This window comes from Mytilus galloprovincialis, chromosome 1 (genome assembly GCF_965363235.1).
Source record: "Mytilus galloprovincialis chromosome 1, xbMytGall1.hap1.1, whole genome shotgun sequence".
Lineage (NCBI taxonomy): Eukaryota > Metazoa > Mollusca > Bivalvia > Mytilida > Mytilidae > Mytilus > Mytilus galloprovincialis.
In genome coordinates, this window is record NC_134838.1 from 118,480,187 (window position 1) to 118,497,344 (window position 17,158).

The window sequence follows — 17,158 nt, forward strand, 5'->3', positions numbered from 1 at the left end:
CACGCCATACAAAGAGCAGATTGTTTAAGAAATCTTAAGAGCGGAAACATCATTGTTATGGAGTGGCACAACCATGTCCCTCTTTGGTTCTGGAACGTTTATATTCTAAATATATATGTTATCAGTAAAGAGTGAATATGTCAATATTTCATATTTCTAATACACACAATGTTTTTATTAGATATACCCATGAGGGCGTTAGCTAATAATATTTTTTTCCTATATTTTAATACCATCTCATATAATTATGATTACTGTAATATAAAATGATACTGTTTTTTTAAAGTAAGGAGGGAGTATTTCAGCAGTAAGACCTTATTTTATGGTAAAGCATGATAAATACAGGATCATCCAATCAAACATAATGACATTATAGTGTAAATAGCAATAAAAATCTCTATTGGGCGAAAAGTTCCTGTTAACAACCTTTGAATTAATATTGAAATAGAGAACTGTGGAAAAGTTTGATGTACTTTAAATATTATGTATTAGGATTATGTTTCAGTATGTCAGTGTATTGTGTAGAACATAGCCTTCTACTCAAGCCTTGTATACCAGAATAATGGTCCTATTTAGAAAGCACTTGTACTATTTATATTGGATATAATTACATAATTTTTGGTCCTTTTCAAAGATGAATGAGGCTAAGTTTGCTGTGTGTGGTCTTGCAATATCTTGTACTTATATGAATGAAAAATCTGTTTATTTAAATTCATCACAAGGCCAGGAAAAAAATATTTTAGATTTACATTTGTAAAAGTATGTGATTGAAAGTTGTTCTCCTTTATGCTTTTAGAGCAGTAAAAGTTTTGTTTGTACATAATTTGAATTCAATTTAAAACAAGATTGTTACAAAGAGTTGTTGAAATTTTTCATCAAATATGCAACACAATTTTAAAAACTAAAAATACTGCTATCTGTCAAATTAATGTTTTTGGAACATCTGAGGGATAATAATTGACAGATTTATTTATAATATTATTTGATCTGTGAATTCAAGGAGACAAAAAAAAATATATGGCCTTATCTTTCCTTGTCCTTTCCTGTCAAACTTAGACTGATCAAAGAATGAAAGTTCTCAAGTATTAGTTGAACTTGGAGTAATGGAACATTGTGAGATTTCTCAAATCATCATACCTAGGTACAGTTTAGGTTCATTAGATTTAACATTATGAATTTCTCAATCAACTATCAAAATTTAGACATTTTACATAATTTTCTTTTCTCCAACACAATCTGATATCAGATCCTCTGTCTGATAATGAAATGTAAATCTGATTTATAGTTACTGTTGCTTTTTACCTTTAATATAACATGGGAATGATACAACTATAATTTAAACATCCTGATATAAAGTGGTTAAAGTACAAAACATCTACCTCTTATCATTTTAACATGTAAATATAAATTTGGTACAAAAAACAATGTCAGACAGATGATTTATTGGTTATTCACTAAAAAACTTTATTTATTACAATAATAAAGATGACATTATTTATATAATTCTTTGATGTGCGCTAAAAAAAAATCCTGTATGCATAAATTATTAAAGATGTACTTTCCAATGAAAACAAATCTTTCATACATGTATCAAAAAATAAATCAAATGATGGTCTTGTCTGCTATACTATCAGGGATAAATATACCTTCATATTGAGTAAAAAAAGCTTATAAAATGGACTATTAGAAGACTTTTCATTACTTTTGAAATTGCTAATTTTAAAAAATATGAAATTATCTGTTTTCTTAGTAACTAGATTATTAATATTTTTCTCAAACAAATTTAAAGGATGCTTTGATAAATACAGACGTAAAAGTAAATACATTATCAGTTAATCAACAATCTAATTTTAATTCCATATTTGATTTCATTCTATAGATAAAGAAATAAACACTGAGCATAACAATCTGGTTTTGTATAAAATCTAACAGGTCATACTAACAGGTCATATCTAACAGGTGCTATCAAACAAGTTACATACTGCTTTAGTTATGCACTCTTAACATATCTTACTTTTTCTCATGAAATTAGAGAAATCAACTTGTTAAACTTATTATTAGGTTTATAACAGAAAACAGATTTATGGGTCATTTGGTTTTTCTATGTGTTAGTGTTGATTGCAATGGCCTTTTCTAAATTCAAAAGGAAATCAAACTCATTATAGGATACATATAGTAAGGAGACACCTAGATGTGATTACAATTTGTCCACAACTAATTCTTATTTTTCTGATCCAGACTAAATAAATCTTTAAACAGTTGCTTCAGGTATTATTCTTTAATTTTTCCTTTCTCAATTCTTTTTAAGAATATAAACACATGAACAACTGTGTCAAAAGCTTTTTCTGGACTTTTTTGGTTTGTTGTTCCACTAAAGGAGGGACAGAAGATACCAAAGGAATAGTCCAAACAAACAGCCAATACCATGACAAAAATTAAAAACAACAAAAATACAAGCTGACTATGTAAAGACTGAGCAACATGAACATCACCAACAAAACAACAATGTTGATCTCAAGTGCTTAAGGAGCAAAAGCAGATCCTGCTCCTCAAGTGGGACCTTTTATGTTGCATAACATCCCATAGAACAATTATTTTCATATTTAGGACAATGCCTATCTGCACTAACAGTTCATTGAAAGCAAATATCTCCAGCTTTCAAGTAGTGGGTTCTTGGTTTCTTTAAATATAGGGAGTGTGCCTCAGATAAAAAAGAATCAGGTCTTCCAGGTGCAACATATATCTGAGTCCTCACATTCTAAAACCACAAGCTACCAAAGAATCTTTATCATTACAAAACGCTTTTGTATGAAAGCTGTATTTATAAAAGGAACAGTGTTGTACATGATTCTGGAAACAAGACAAGAATTATCTTAACATGTAAATACCATTTTATCTAATTGATAGAAACATTTAAAGTTTATAGATAAATAGTTATGCCACCTTTATACTCATGCCTTATTTTAAACTCTGATATGAAAAGTTGCTAATTTGAGAACATTTTATCTCTATGAAATCTTATGATTGCAGGTGCAATATTGAACTAAGTATTCAAACTTTATTTTTAACCAGTAGGGGTCCCTGATGAATAAAAATCATTATAAATAATAATGTTAAAAAAACAATATTTTCAAACACTTTTAGGTTTTCTTGGTATTTAAGAGTACCCTACACAAGACAGAGTTCAGTTCATGCATGTTTATGATCATATTAATTATTACCTTCAGATGCAGCGGTTGAACAAAATTACAAACTGAAACAGCATTGAAACCCTTTTATTTTTATTTAACAAAACATTAACAGCTTTCCTGTTCAATGATCAAATAAAATCAATCAGCCTTCACCAAATAATAACAGTCAATCATGTAAAAACAGTCTACAAATTATGTAAACAAATTTTTAAGTACTACATAATTAAACTTTTTAACCTTCATATATGCAGCCATCAATCAATGTGTCGTCTTTGTGGTAATGCAGTGCAGCAGAAAAGTAAAGTTTAATTTGTGTACATGTCAGGTATAAACGAACAATACCACTTTATACCATGAAGGGATTTTATATCACAGAGGTGATGAAAACACGATTATCTTAATCGCTTTAAAACAGATATTGTAATTCTAATCCTAATGTTATATGTATAATATGCTTTATATAATTTTATTTTCTTGTTATTAGAATTTTTTCTCTTTTGTTCCATTGTTAGAGTGGGCCGTGGGTTTCTAGAATTATCTCTATAATCGTATTTGTCATCTAATTTATAATGGGGGATAACATTATTCATGTGTCACCCATACATAGTTTGTATTAATTTATGAATTTTTATCTGTATGACAGGATATATTATAAATATAAATATGGGTAATATATCGCTTTCAGACCCCAATTAAATCTGATAATAGTAGATTAATATACTATCTCTTGATACTATCTTACTTAATGCTTTCCATAGGAGTCTAACGCACCTTAAATTCAGTCTGATGAGTGTTGATATTCAATTACTTTTAAATTATTATTTGGTTTGAACAGATCATACTATAGATAAGGATTTATTAATTAACATAGATATACAAGGGGGTAGAAACTCATCAATTCAATTTATTATTTGTACATTTATTTTTGACTTGTTCATACAATTTTAGTTGTTAAGAGCAAATGCTAATATTTATTCATAAACTTATCTGTACTCTGGCTTCAGATTTCAAGTTGATAATTTTAGTAAACAGTAAACAAGACATGGGTCTAGGACAAACATCTATTTGCACTGTTATCTCCTTCTGCTAAAATAATATAATTTATTGATTGTTTGTGTTTAAGCGCCACTTTTGGGCTATATCATTGGCCGCCAGTTTTTTACTGGTGGAGGAAGCCAGAGTGCCCTGAGAAAACCAAAAACCTTTGATAGGAAAACTGACAATCCTAGTCAATTAAGATTGGAGTCAAGTGCACCTGCATGGGCTGGGTTTAAACTCACAACCTCAGTGTTGACTGGCTAGTGATTACAGAAGTAGAACAACTTAGACATCTTGGCCACCAAAGCCACTAAAATATAATGCACTATTTACCTGCACATGTGTATTGGTTTGGCCTCTCCATTTTCCTGATGACAGCTTGGGTATACATGGTTACAGAAGACTTTCTTTGCATTAGACGGACATCTGTCATTCAATGGGTTTAAGTTTTTCTTGATGTCGTGAAGCATGTCCATAACATCTCTGTCCAACTTCTCAAATGATACATTGATAATCTTGTGGATTTGAGCAGAATCTATTTCTGCACTGCAAAAACTTCCATTGTAAGGTACACACTGCCCAATTGGTCTGAAAGAAAGCAATGGGGAACTTAAAAACAAATTCTTATGCTATATGACTTGTTCATTATTTATTTGCTTTTAAAAAAATGTTGACACAGAGATATGTCTCACATTGTATGCAATTTTGATTTGTAATGTTTTATGTAAACCTGATTTAAAATAAAATTTTCTATTCTATTTTATTCTATTGATAGTATGATGCAAATGCTGAAATTAAAATGGCAAGTCATAAACATATATATAAAACAAACAAAATATTCAAAGTAAATGAACCATGACTGCAGATGCAAGGCTAAATATTCTCCATGAAAGTGAGATATACCAATGCAAATACAAATACAATTAATATAAATCATTCCCATTAAACTGACCTAATCACAAACTAAGAAAAAGTTTCAAAGTCATTAAACCATGGCTAAGGGGGCCAGAGGGAAAAGAAATGTGCTATTAAATGATTAAACAACTGCATATCACCAAATACCATTGCCCTACCATTAGGTGTTATAATTATTCTAAAATGACCTTTTTTGAGGTTTAGTCTTTGCTAGTAGTATTTTCCAAAAATTGACCATATGATACTGAGATATTTAACAAGAGTGCACACGCTGAAATGTCTCGCCTTCTATACTAATCATTGATATTATGTTGATAGTCCTAAGTATAAAGCTAAGCTTTATAACAACTGTACCATAAACTTAACATTAACCAAGATAACTAAACAAAGACCAATGAACCTTGAAAATGAGGTCAAGGTCAGATGAACCATGCCAGGCAGACATGTACAGCTAACAATGCTTCTATACAACATATATAGTTGACCTATTACTTATCGTTTAAGAAAAATAGACCAAAACACAAAAACTTAACACTGTGCAATGAACCGTGAAAATGAGGTCACGGTCAAATAAAACCTGCGCGACTGACATAAAGATCATAAAATATTTCCATACACCAAATATAGTTGACCTATGGCATATAGTATTAGATAAAAAGACCAAAACTCAAAAACTTAACTTTGACCACTGAACCATGAAAATGAGGTCAAGGTCACATGACATCTGCCCGCTAGACATGTACACCTTACAATCATTCCATACAAGAAATATAGTAGACCTATTGCATATAGTATGAGAATAACAGACCAAAACACAAAAATCTAACTATAACCACTGAACCATGAAAATGAGGTCAAGGTCAGATGACACCTGCCAGTTGGACATGTACACCTTACAGTCCTTCCATACACCGAATATATTAGCCCTATTGCTTATAGTATCTGAGATATGGACTTGACCACCAAAACTTAACCTTGTTCACTGATCCATGAAATGAGGTCGAGGTCAAGTGAAAACTGTCTGACAGACATGAGGACCTTGCAAGGTACGCACATATCAAATATAGTTATCCTATTACTTATAATAAGAGAGAATTCAACATTACAAAAAATTTGAACTTTTTTTTCAAGTGGTCACTGAACCATGAAAATGAGGTCAAGGACATTGGACATGTGACTGACGGAAACTTCGTAACATGAGGCATCTATATACAAAGTATGAAGCATCCAGTTCTTCCACCTTCTAAAATATAAAGCTTTTAAGAAGTTAGCTAACACCGCCGCCGTAGCCGCCGCCGTAGCCGCCGCCGCCGCCGCCGCCGCCGCCGGATCACTATCCCTATGTCGAGCTTTCTGCAACAAAAGTTGCAGGCTCGACAAAAATCTTCACAATGTTACATTATAAAGGCACCTATTTAATAGGAACTCCATCCAATACATGTATAAGCTGTCACTATACCAAAATATGCCCAGGTTTTTATCTCATCATCTTTGAAAATATGAAGAAGTGATAATTTGTGGCAGAAAAAAATGAAATATTACATCATCACATAATAAAGAGACAATCAGCAAGATGTTACACATTGCTAGACATAAAATGTTTACAGGTTCATGTATGACAAGTTATTTTCCTTCTACTTATCAAACAAAAGAAAACAAGATGACAACTTGATGTCTTCACTGTAAATTCCATAATCTTCTTTGGAATTTCTTTCTATTGTCATGAACAGGAAGTTCATTCCAAGAGTTCATATTATGTCACATTTAATTATTTGAGGTCCCATAACTCTGTCAGGTATAATAATTTGAGGTCCCATAACTCTGTCAGGTCTAATAAAACTGTATTTCACTGGACATGTGTTTTTCAGAGATATACAGTATTACATTCCAAGATCCTACATGTTCAGAAGAAATATGTCTGAGAAGAAAAAAAAAAGAGTTTGGTTAACAATTTTCCAACTCATAAAATATCTGTTATTGCATGGAATTTAGTTCTATTTATAAAATTCTTTGCTGTTATTGTCAAGTTCATTCTAAAATTTCAAGGTTTTAAACTGCAAAACATCATTGTTAAGAAAATAATTCTGTCACCTTGAGTCATGGATGAGTTCCATTATTATTTCAATTCTATTCAAGGTTATCAAAGTTGTGTCTATGTAGTCTATTACATAAATGTTTTTCTAGAACTTGGCTTCGATTCAAAATTAATAAACAACAAAAACTTTGTCATTCTTAGCACCATAAAATGTGTCTTAAGTGAAAATCAGCCTTAACTGAAGTGTTTTAGAAATTATCTTAACAAATAATTCTACATAACTGTTTGACATAATAGCATAAGACTTTTCTTAGAATGCATAAAGATTTGCATTTATGAACCTAATATTCTATTTTATTATAATCAAATGCAGGAAGAAGCTGTGCTTGGCAATATGTTACATCACTCCCTTTATTCAAAACTTTTTGTTCCAAAACTGTACATTTTAAAGGGAAATAACTCTTTTAACTTTTTTCCAGTATATAATTAAATGTCTCATAAACAGTTATACCAATAAATACTTATCTTTATTGTACAGAAATGTAAGTATATCATTTTTATTACTCAATTTAATGAAATTACAAAAAATCTTAAAATAAATGATATTTACACCTGTTTTATATAAAACTATTTAACTTTATATAATCTTTGAAAACCAAACAGGTGGAGAGGGCAATAAATTATGTGTGTCATGATATAATTTTACATGTGTTTTACATGTGTAAGTAAGTACAAAATGACCGTAAATAATGGAGACAAATAGTTGCAAATTAAGTATAATTCCAATAAGCCAGAGTTTTAAAGGCAAATAACATTTTTGTGTTTGGAATTAATTATAATATGTACGAAAGTGACATTTTCTTTTCTGATGAAAAACATTTAGTTGAAGACAAGTTATCTTGATCAGAATCATGTGTAGTACCCACAAGTTATCTTGATCAGAATCATGTGTAGTACCCCTTATTATTTTCCAATAAATCACAATGTTTGTGTTTTGATGATTTGTTATAAGTACTGACACATGTTTTATATGACTGTCATCTTTTATACCTCGAGAGGCTACTTAACTCCTTAGTCCAAAAATATTTTACTTTTAACCCTATCAGCATAGTGATTAATCCTATACATATGAATTATTAAAGTTAATATTTTTATTACCTAAATAATCTTTATTAAATATGAATAATTAATCCTTAATAATTACATGAGAAAAATGCATGTAATTTTTTAAACTATAAAGTCTGCCAATATTTCATATAAATTAATCAAATCATTTTTGTTCCAGTCACAATTACTCATATTTTGTGTTTAAAATGAGAAATATATATTTGTGATGGATATGCATAATAGAGACAATAACCAAATAAGGCAACTGAAAAAAATAAAAAAAATATCTATGGCATATTCAATAATAGATGAGTCTGTAACAAATATTAAGCTATTAGTCACCAAAGATTGTGACAAGAAATTGATATAGACACTACCAAAGACTTCCATCAATATCAAACATTTCAAGGGTAAGAAAGGGATATAACTAAAAGGCAACCACTGTGGATGTTCTGAGACGAAACAGGCACTTAACATGTGGCCCCTCCCCCTTTTACTTGAAGTATGTGATAAGTCTGTGCTCATTCCATCACTTAAATTTTCTGAATACTTCATACCAGTACTTAGGTTTGGATATGTCAATTTGTTATTACAAGGATTTAGTGGGATCAATGTGAACCATAAAAACTTTCTTCAGACAGATTAAATAAACTTACATAATGAGAAAAACACATAAAAATAAATATTTACAAATGTTTAAACAAGCCTTGTTACTCAGCCATGGTGAACTTAAAACTTTCCCACAATTTTCCTTCCTCTTAGTTAATTCGACAGTATTTGGGGGTAATCAGTATTTTCTGATAAGTAATTTTGATACAAAAAGATTGCATATACCAAATAATTCATTTTATGACTATTATTTCAAAGTTAAATTAAGTTATCTTTGACAGTGGAGGAAGTTTGCACTTAAAATGCTTGTCACCTAATACAAACTAAGTGGCATCTCTTACAATTTACATGATATAACAAGTCTGCGAAGAGATAAGTCACATAATTTATGTGGCATAGAGGAGACAAAAAGATGGGGCTAACATTGTCTCCAAAACTTATAATTAAGAAAACATTTCTCAGTCTAATGAATGTGGAATTTCAATAGAAAAGTTTTATTTCCAATTAAGTGCCCTCAAAGACATGAACTTTGGAAATGACAATACTGTAGCATCAATAAGAAATGTATGTTCCAATGCTAAAAAAGCTGCTAGAACTGAAGACTGGGTCTCTAAATTGAAAAGCGACTTAAAAGAATATTAATTTGCATAATTCATGTTCAAGACAATAAAGATATAATATGAAAATGAATTCCCATGTTGCTGTAACAGAACTGGACCTAATTCACTGTCTTAAACCATAAAAATATATTTCATAATAGTAAAGGCAATACAGCCAACAGTTAGATTTACAAACAAATAAATAATTCAAAGTAGTGACAGATCTTAAAAGATAAGGAGGGCTCAAAGTATTATATTTTCATATTTTTTTCTAAATCACATTACAAAGCAGCAAGTAACAAGAATGTGTCCCAAGTACATGGATGCCCCATCCGCACTATCATTTTCTATTTCAGTGGACTGGGAAAATGGGGTAAAATCTTTAATTTGGCATTAAAATTGGGATCAAAATTATAATTTGGCATTAATATTAGAAAGATCATATCATAGGAAACATGTGTACTAATTTTAAAGTTGATTGGACTTCAACTTCATCAAAAACCAAAAACTCTAACCTGAAGCAGCACAAATTTAAATTTACCATAGATATGTCTGAAATTTTTTACAGTAAAAACATGAAATCAAATATCCATAGAAATACAACTTTTTTCTCAATCTATGATAATTGGTTACTTTAACTATGAATATGAATGAATCTACAGTATCAATCTTTTGCATTAACAAACAGGTAGGTGAGAATATACAGCTAATAAATGTGCAATTAAGCAATCGTCAAACTGCTAATTAATAATCTATTAAAGTTCTACTTACTTGTTCTTGGTTCCTGCAGAAGAAACAATAAACAGAATCAGTATTATATAAACAGACAACATATTGGTCACGACCTCAGTCACGACAGATCCCACAGCATACAATATCTCAAATGAAACTCTCTTTCTTATCTCACAGAATTTTTTAGTTGGTAGATTTTGGGATTGAATTTCACTTTTTGCTCTTGGAAAAGTTTTATAACACTTTTATTGGTTATAATATCCACAAAGCAGTCAAATATTTTATTGTTTTATGTCCACTTCAAACCTAGTAAGCAATCCAGAAAATTGAAAAAAATAAAAATCTCAAATGTCAAAGGTGTTAAGTAAGCACTGTTGTCTAATTTCCTCTTATTTAGAATAATTATTTCAATGTTTATCCTTCAATTGAACTAGCACACTCAATGTAGATACAATGTTTCTCTATTACAATCTAGGTGAAATTGACTATGAAATAGACATGCACATTCTTCCAACTTTTTGTGTTGAATGTCTCTTTCAAGTCCAAACTAGTAATTATAGTTTTATAATAAGACAAATTCCAATCCTGTGCACACACAATTGAAACATTAAAATCTGATTAGTCAAACTTTAACACAACAATAGATCAATTTAAGGTTCTCATAAAAATCTTGACCAAATCCTTTAAGTCAACAAGAATTGAAATTATAAAAGTCCCACTAGACCATATAATTATATTGAAGCTTATATATTGCCTCTTCTTGTTTATCTTTGGATGTAACTAGTCATTAACATTTTCTTTATCTTTTCAAAACTTTTTCGTCCTATCTCCATGAAATCAGATCAGATCGGTGAGTGAACAGTTTGGCTTAGCTGACAGTCAGAGTTTCTAATGTCAACACGCTGAGGAATCAGAGATAAGACCCTACGGCTCTCTCTGATAGCAATGGAAATCATTTATTACTATCTCTCATGCTCCCATTGAGAAGGCACTCCAATACATATAAATGTTTTCACAAATGTTTCAAGATAAATATCAACCATTACCCAGTTTTTTCTTCCAATTTGTACATCATATAAAACAGCTATTTTGATATATTGAAAAAATTATCAGTATCACCTGTTTACATGTTTTCATTTAATCTACTTCAGTTCTGTTATGTTTTTCGTTGATCTTGAAAACTTAAGTCAAGTATTCTGAGTTTCAAATTAGTTTTACAGATCTACTCTTGCATTTTTTTTACAAAAAAAAAAATCCCAATTTTTTTCAGAAAAATGTCACTCTCATGTCAGATATATTCTTGATAGGTCAAAATATTGAAAAATTTATCATCACAAATTTAACTCTGAAGACCTGCAAAGTTGCTTTTATAAGTCTGGTAATCACAATCTCAGAATTATATAATTTTCCAGAAATTCTACAATTCGATATCTTAAAATCTGTGCTGATCTGTTTAATGATAACAAATTTCAAGGTAAGATATCCAGGTACAGAAGAACGATTGAGTAGAAAATATAAAATAATGCATATTCCTGCCAAATTTTCTGATGTGCAGTCTCTTAAAACACTGATAACAAAGATCCTCTGATAAAATATAGAAAAAAATCACATTTTTTTATGAAAAGTTACTTTCCATTCAAAGGCACTCCTGTAATACTAGTGAATGCAAGCATTCCATTTGATAATATCTTAACCATCCATTAAGTCCAGATACAGTTCTTAAATTGTTCAAATTATTTTCAAAATTATGAAGAAAATATTCCTTAGTCTATACCATTCTGCAGTAATAATATTTCTGATCAATTTATTTGTCCCAATCTTTTTAACCTTTTTTTCAATAAAAGAATTAAAATTTCTCATTTTTTTTTCAAGCTTAAGTTAAAGTAATTTTCTTTTTCCCATCGATCACACACATTTTTCATTAAAATTGTTTCTGGTTCCCATGTGAATATTAAATGAGATTAAACCAGTCTTTTGTTTCCTTTGTGTCAATTTATTATTACTCATCATAGAGTTTGATACACATCATCACCAACATTAATATGTCCCTGCCCAAAACCAAAACATATGTCTAATGGACCATTTAATTGAAAACTGACCCTATGGACATGATGACTGACCAATGGACAATACTTATCATACCTGATTATCACTATAAAGACATTTATGTTACTTTAATGGAGCATTATATTACAGAATCAAAATAAGATCAAAGGTGAAACAGATTAATAACAGTAGGATGTTGTTAATACATTAGAAAAGCATGTCTGACACTAGAAAGGAGGGGGAGGTATATAAATAGGAGGATAACAAATAGAATAATCTTTATTAAAAGGAAAATAGAGCATAAACTGGGGGAGAGACATCTTCATTATCTGGCTACAGCATCAGGAAGTATTGATTGCAAAAATAATCATTAAGGAAGGTTAATGGAATTAGCAAAAAGGGACAAGATTAAAAAAAAAAAACAACAAATTATTTTTACTTAGGTGGATAAAAAGATAAAAGATTATGGAGTTACTGTAACATAAGTGTGCATGTATCAGATTAAAATCCAGTTATCTTTTAAATTGAGGGTGGGCATAAATAATCTTCTGAACTCTTTTATAATATTATAGTGTATTAATTACATTGCTACAGTAACATCATCACTAACTGTTTAAAGAATCTGCTGTTTTAAATTAAATATTCCTTGCTTCAAAAAAATGACATTTTTATTATTAACCATTATCCTTCATACTTTCGTGTTTATAAAATTAATTATAAAGGATTTTTATTCATTTGTTATTCAAAACTGATTAAATTTTCTCATTTAATATCAATTCATTTCCATTGCTACATTCAATTACAAGTATCTAAAACAAGAAAAATGGTAAACAATAAAATAAAATTAATATCCTGAGGAATAAAATAAAGTGGTTAGGAGAAAAACTATTATTAAGTGTGTAGGAAACAAAGAAGCAAGAACAGATGTGTGGAAACAAAAGGAAATCTTCATAACAACATTACACAATGATTCATAATATTTCTCAACTGCTGAAGCCTCTGGTCTCAAAAGACAAAGACAGAATAAACAATGGTACACAGAAGCAGTAAACACTCAGATTGTTATAATTTTAATGTGATTCTTTTTAAACTTATTTACTTGCTGAGTGCATAGGCAATCACTCTACTTCTTAAATACTGACAGATTTTGGGAGTATCTTAAATTTGGTTTTCTTTATTCCAAGTAAAAAGGCATCACTATGACCTTGTCTGAGGGGGTGACAGGCTTATAGGGGAGAAAAGTGGGGATGTGCATTTCATAAAAAAATGTGCTTCTGTCAACACTTAAACACCCCAATCAAATCACAAAAAGAAGCATTCAAATCTTGAATAAATACAACAGGAAAATGATAAATGACGCATTAATGTCAAATTCTGCACACTGAGTTCACACTTATTCTTATTTAAAACATGTTCATCTAACTAGTCCATCTAATTTAAACTGGTCCATCAAATTTTAAACTAGTCCTTCTATTATTAAACTAGTCTATCAAATTTTAAGCTAAGATAGACTAGCTTAAAATTTGATAGACATCTCATTTTAAACTAGCCCATCTTATCTTAAACTAGTACATCTAATTTTAAACTAGTTCATCAAATATTGAACAGTTTCGATTAAAAACAAACTAGTCCATCCAATATTAAACTAGTCCATCTAAATTTAAACTAGTCCATCTAATTTAAACTAGTCCATCTTAATTTAAACTTGTCCATCTCATCTCCATCTTGTCCATCTAATTTCAAAGTAGTCCATCTTATTCTTAACTAGTCCGTTTAATTTTAAAACAAATAATGTATGATGTCAAGAATAGCTGGACTGGAAAAAAGAGGCTGTAAGACATAATTGTATACGTACCAGAACACATCATAGTAACCTGTACATCTTGTCTGACTATGGCTAGTTTACCAGGAGGTGATTTAGGTTTGTTGTATGCTCTACATCCATACCTACTGGTCTCTGTCACATTCTTGACGAGGAGTCGTGACAGAACATCATTGCCTTGTACAGTTGTGTAGATAGAGATCCCCTCAGGGGGCGTGCTTCCAAGCTAAAAAGGACAAGTCTTTCTAAAAACATTGCTTTAAATAAGACACTATGATTAAACTGGAACTAAGTTCTAAACTAAAAGTTGGTTTCAGAGATCCAAATTATAGAATAAATACTATTTTTTAAATGTTTATTTCAAATTGTACACGGTATAGGTCATTTAGTCCTATGAAAGCTAAAATTCTATTTCTTATTTGAAAACTTCTTAAGAATATTGTATTCATTATCCCTAAGATAACAATGTCGGACAGGAAATAGGTACCTGGCAGAACTAAAAGTGTACTAAGATAACAATGTCGGACAGGAAATAGGTACCGGTCAGAACTAAAAGTGTACAACTCTTAATATACTGTTAAGCTGCTTACCAAATATACAGTACTGCCTGTTGAATAGTAATGTGTGACCAAAAAATCAAGTTTTATTTGACATTTTGAAAAAATTCAAAGAATCAGCAATCAGAAAAGTGCCAAAAAGGTTTTAACTCGTCACTATCACCCTGCTAACCAAATATGAATACATTCTGTTCAGAAGTTCATTAGAAAAGTAGAAGAAAAGTATTTGTTTGACAAAAAGACATCCCAACTGAGAGACAAGCACACCGATGGACAAAAAGACAAGGTGAATGCAATACCAAATGTGGTTTAATAAATGTAAACTTAAGGTAAATCTCAACAAGAATGTGTCCAAAGTACACAGATGCCCCACTCGCACTATCCTTTTCCATGTTCCATGGACCGTGAAATTGGGTAATTATCTAATTTGGCATTAAAATTAGAAAGATCACATCATAAGCAACAAGTGTACTAAGTTTCAAGTTGATTGGACTTCAGCTTCATCAAAAACTACCTTGACTAAAAACTTTAACCTGAAACTCCCACTTTCCTTTTCTATGTTCAGTGGACCGTGAAATTGGGGTCAAAAGTCTAATTTGGCTTAAAAATTAGAAAGATCATCTCATAAGCAACAAGTGTACTAAGTTTCAAGTTGATTGGACTTCAGCTTCATCAAAAACTACCTTGACCAAAAACTTTAACCTGGACGGACGAACGGAACCACAGATGGACGGACGGACGGACGAACGGAACCACAGATGGACGGACGGACGGACGAACGGAGCCACAGACCAGAAAACATAATGCCCCTCTACTATCGTAGGTGGGGCATAAAAATACAGCAGTAAGATTTAAAAGCTTCAAGAAAGCATGGATTGCTGACTTTGTATATTTACCCTCTATGAAAAATAAGGTAATTAGATATGTTTGATTGATATGGGGTTTCCCTAGAACTACATATTTATATCAGTTTATACCTCTACTCCATTTTTGCTCCAGATCATTGTTGGTACTGGTATCCCTGCTACATTACAGACCAGCTGTACTGGGTTCCCACACTTTACAGTTCGGTTATAGGGTATCAGTCCAACAAACTTAACTGGCACTGAAAACAAATTTATTTGAAATTGATGAAACAGTTGATTTTCTGTTAGCTGACAACATTCTCAAATGAATGATATATTTGTTACTAGTTACTGCACTTTGCTTCAAAACAATTTTTGTATAGTAGATTTGACTGGATACTCTATAACTAAAAATTAAAAGATGAACTGGAATATAGTCAAAGTTTAATAACTAGAAGTAATAAACTATCTAAATTTGAAATGAATTCAATACTAGTGCATCTTATAAGACTATGTTTCTTTTTCATGGTTGACCCCTAAAAACTAACCTTGAACTTCTAAGAAGACTTTATGAGAGATAACTGTTTCATTGCCATGTTTGACTTTGCAGTGGTATTCTCCTCTGTCCTTCACATGCACATGTATAATCTTCAAACTTCCTGTCTTTTTATTTATGTCATACTTAGCATGGCCAGTATCTTCATCTCGGCTAAATCTATCTTTTATTCTCTCCCCATCCTTGAACCATTTATATAGTACATGATGATGGGAGTTTGTACGTTTGTTAGCTCTACAGTGAAAGGTGTGGCTGTAATCAGCTGATACAGTGGCATTCTTTGGTGGCTTAATTATTTCTAATTCTGAAAAAAAAATAAAAAATATAAATAATTGAGAATTTTGCTTTTAAATATATATATATCATGAATGAATATTAAGGATCATGTATCAATAATTTCTAATTAGTTGAAAGACTTGTAGTTGTTTACATTATTATCTTTCAGTTATCGCAGGATTAGTCATCTCACCTAAAATCAAATCACATCTCCTTATTTTAATATTAAAAATTAAACAATTTCTTCAACCGGATCAAAGGCAAAAAGCCAAAAAAACTCCATAAAGAAGCTATTCAAACTAAACTGTCATCTTTAAATTCTATTTTTTATAGAGTTCAAAAGTTGAGTACTTTTTCAACCAAAGAATGATACCTTCCAGAAGAACTATATTTTCATTCTTAATTTTACTATGCAATAGGTGCACCTAATAAAATTGAGAATGGAAATGGGGAATGTGTCAAAGAGACAACAACCTGACCATAGAAAAAACTTATAATTCCATAACTATAGTAATTTAACCTGTAATAATAAGATGTACATTTATACTGGAAAAGACAGAAACTTCTATAGCTTATTTGTGGTTAAAACAACTATTTCCAAACAAAAAAATCCTCCTCATTTTCTCCACGCATCAAGATGTTAAGTTAAAACATATTTATTCATTTTGAATATTAAACTTTTTATAAATGTCTGTGAAATTTTATAAAGTAAATTTTGGCAGGTGTGTGCTAAAAGCTTTTAAATAGAAATTATTTGGAAAGTTGTTTATAACTTAAATGACTAATATTAAATATTAACAAGTGTAACACTGTAAATTTCTCTATATCTA

The 17,158-nt window shown here is 30.4% G+C and overlaps 1 protein-coding gene across 1 annotated transcript in view; it reads right to left on the reverse strand.

Moving 5' to 3' along the window:
* The window catches only part of LOC143054442 (muscle, skeletal receptor tyrosine protein kinase-like), a 54,493-nt gene that overhangs the window by 9,346 nt on the left and 27,989 nt on the right, over nt 1-17,158 (reverse strand). Inside the window, exons 5-9 of the mRNA XM_076227457.1 lie at nt 16,045-16,356; nt 15,629-15,756; nt 14,128-14,320; nt 10,266-10,278; nt 4,563-4,817 (exon numbers count right to left, since the gene is read on the reverse strand). Of these exons, the coding sequence (XP_076083572.1) occupies nt 4,563-4,817; nt 10,266-10,278; nt 14,128-14,320; nt 15,629-15,756; nt 16,045-16,356 (901 nt within the window). The remainder of the gene's footprint in view (nt 1-4,562; nt 4,818-10,265; nt 10,279-14,127; nt 14,321-15,628; nt 15,757-16,044; nt 16,357-17,158) is intronic.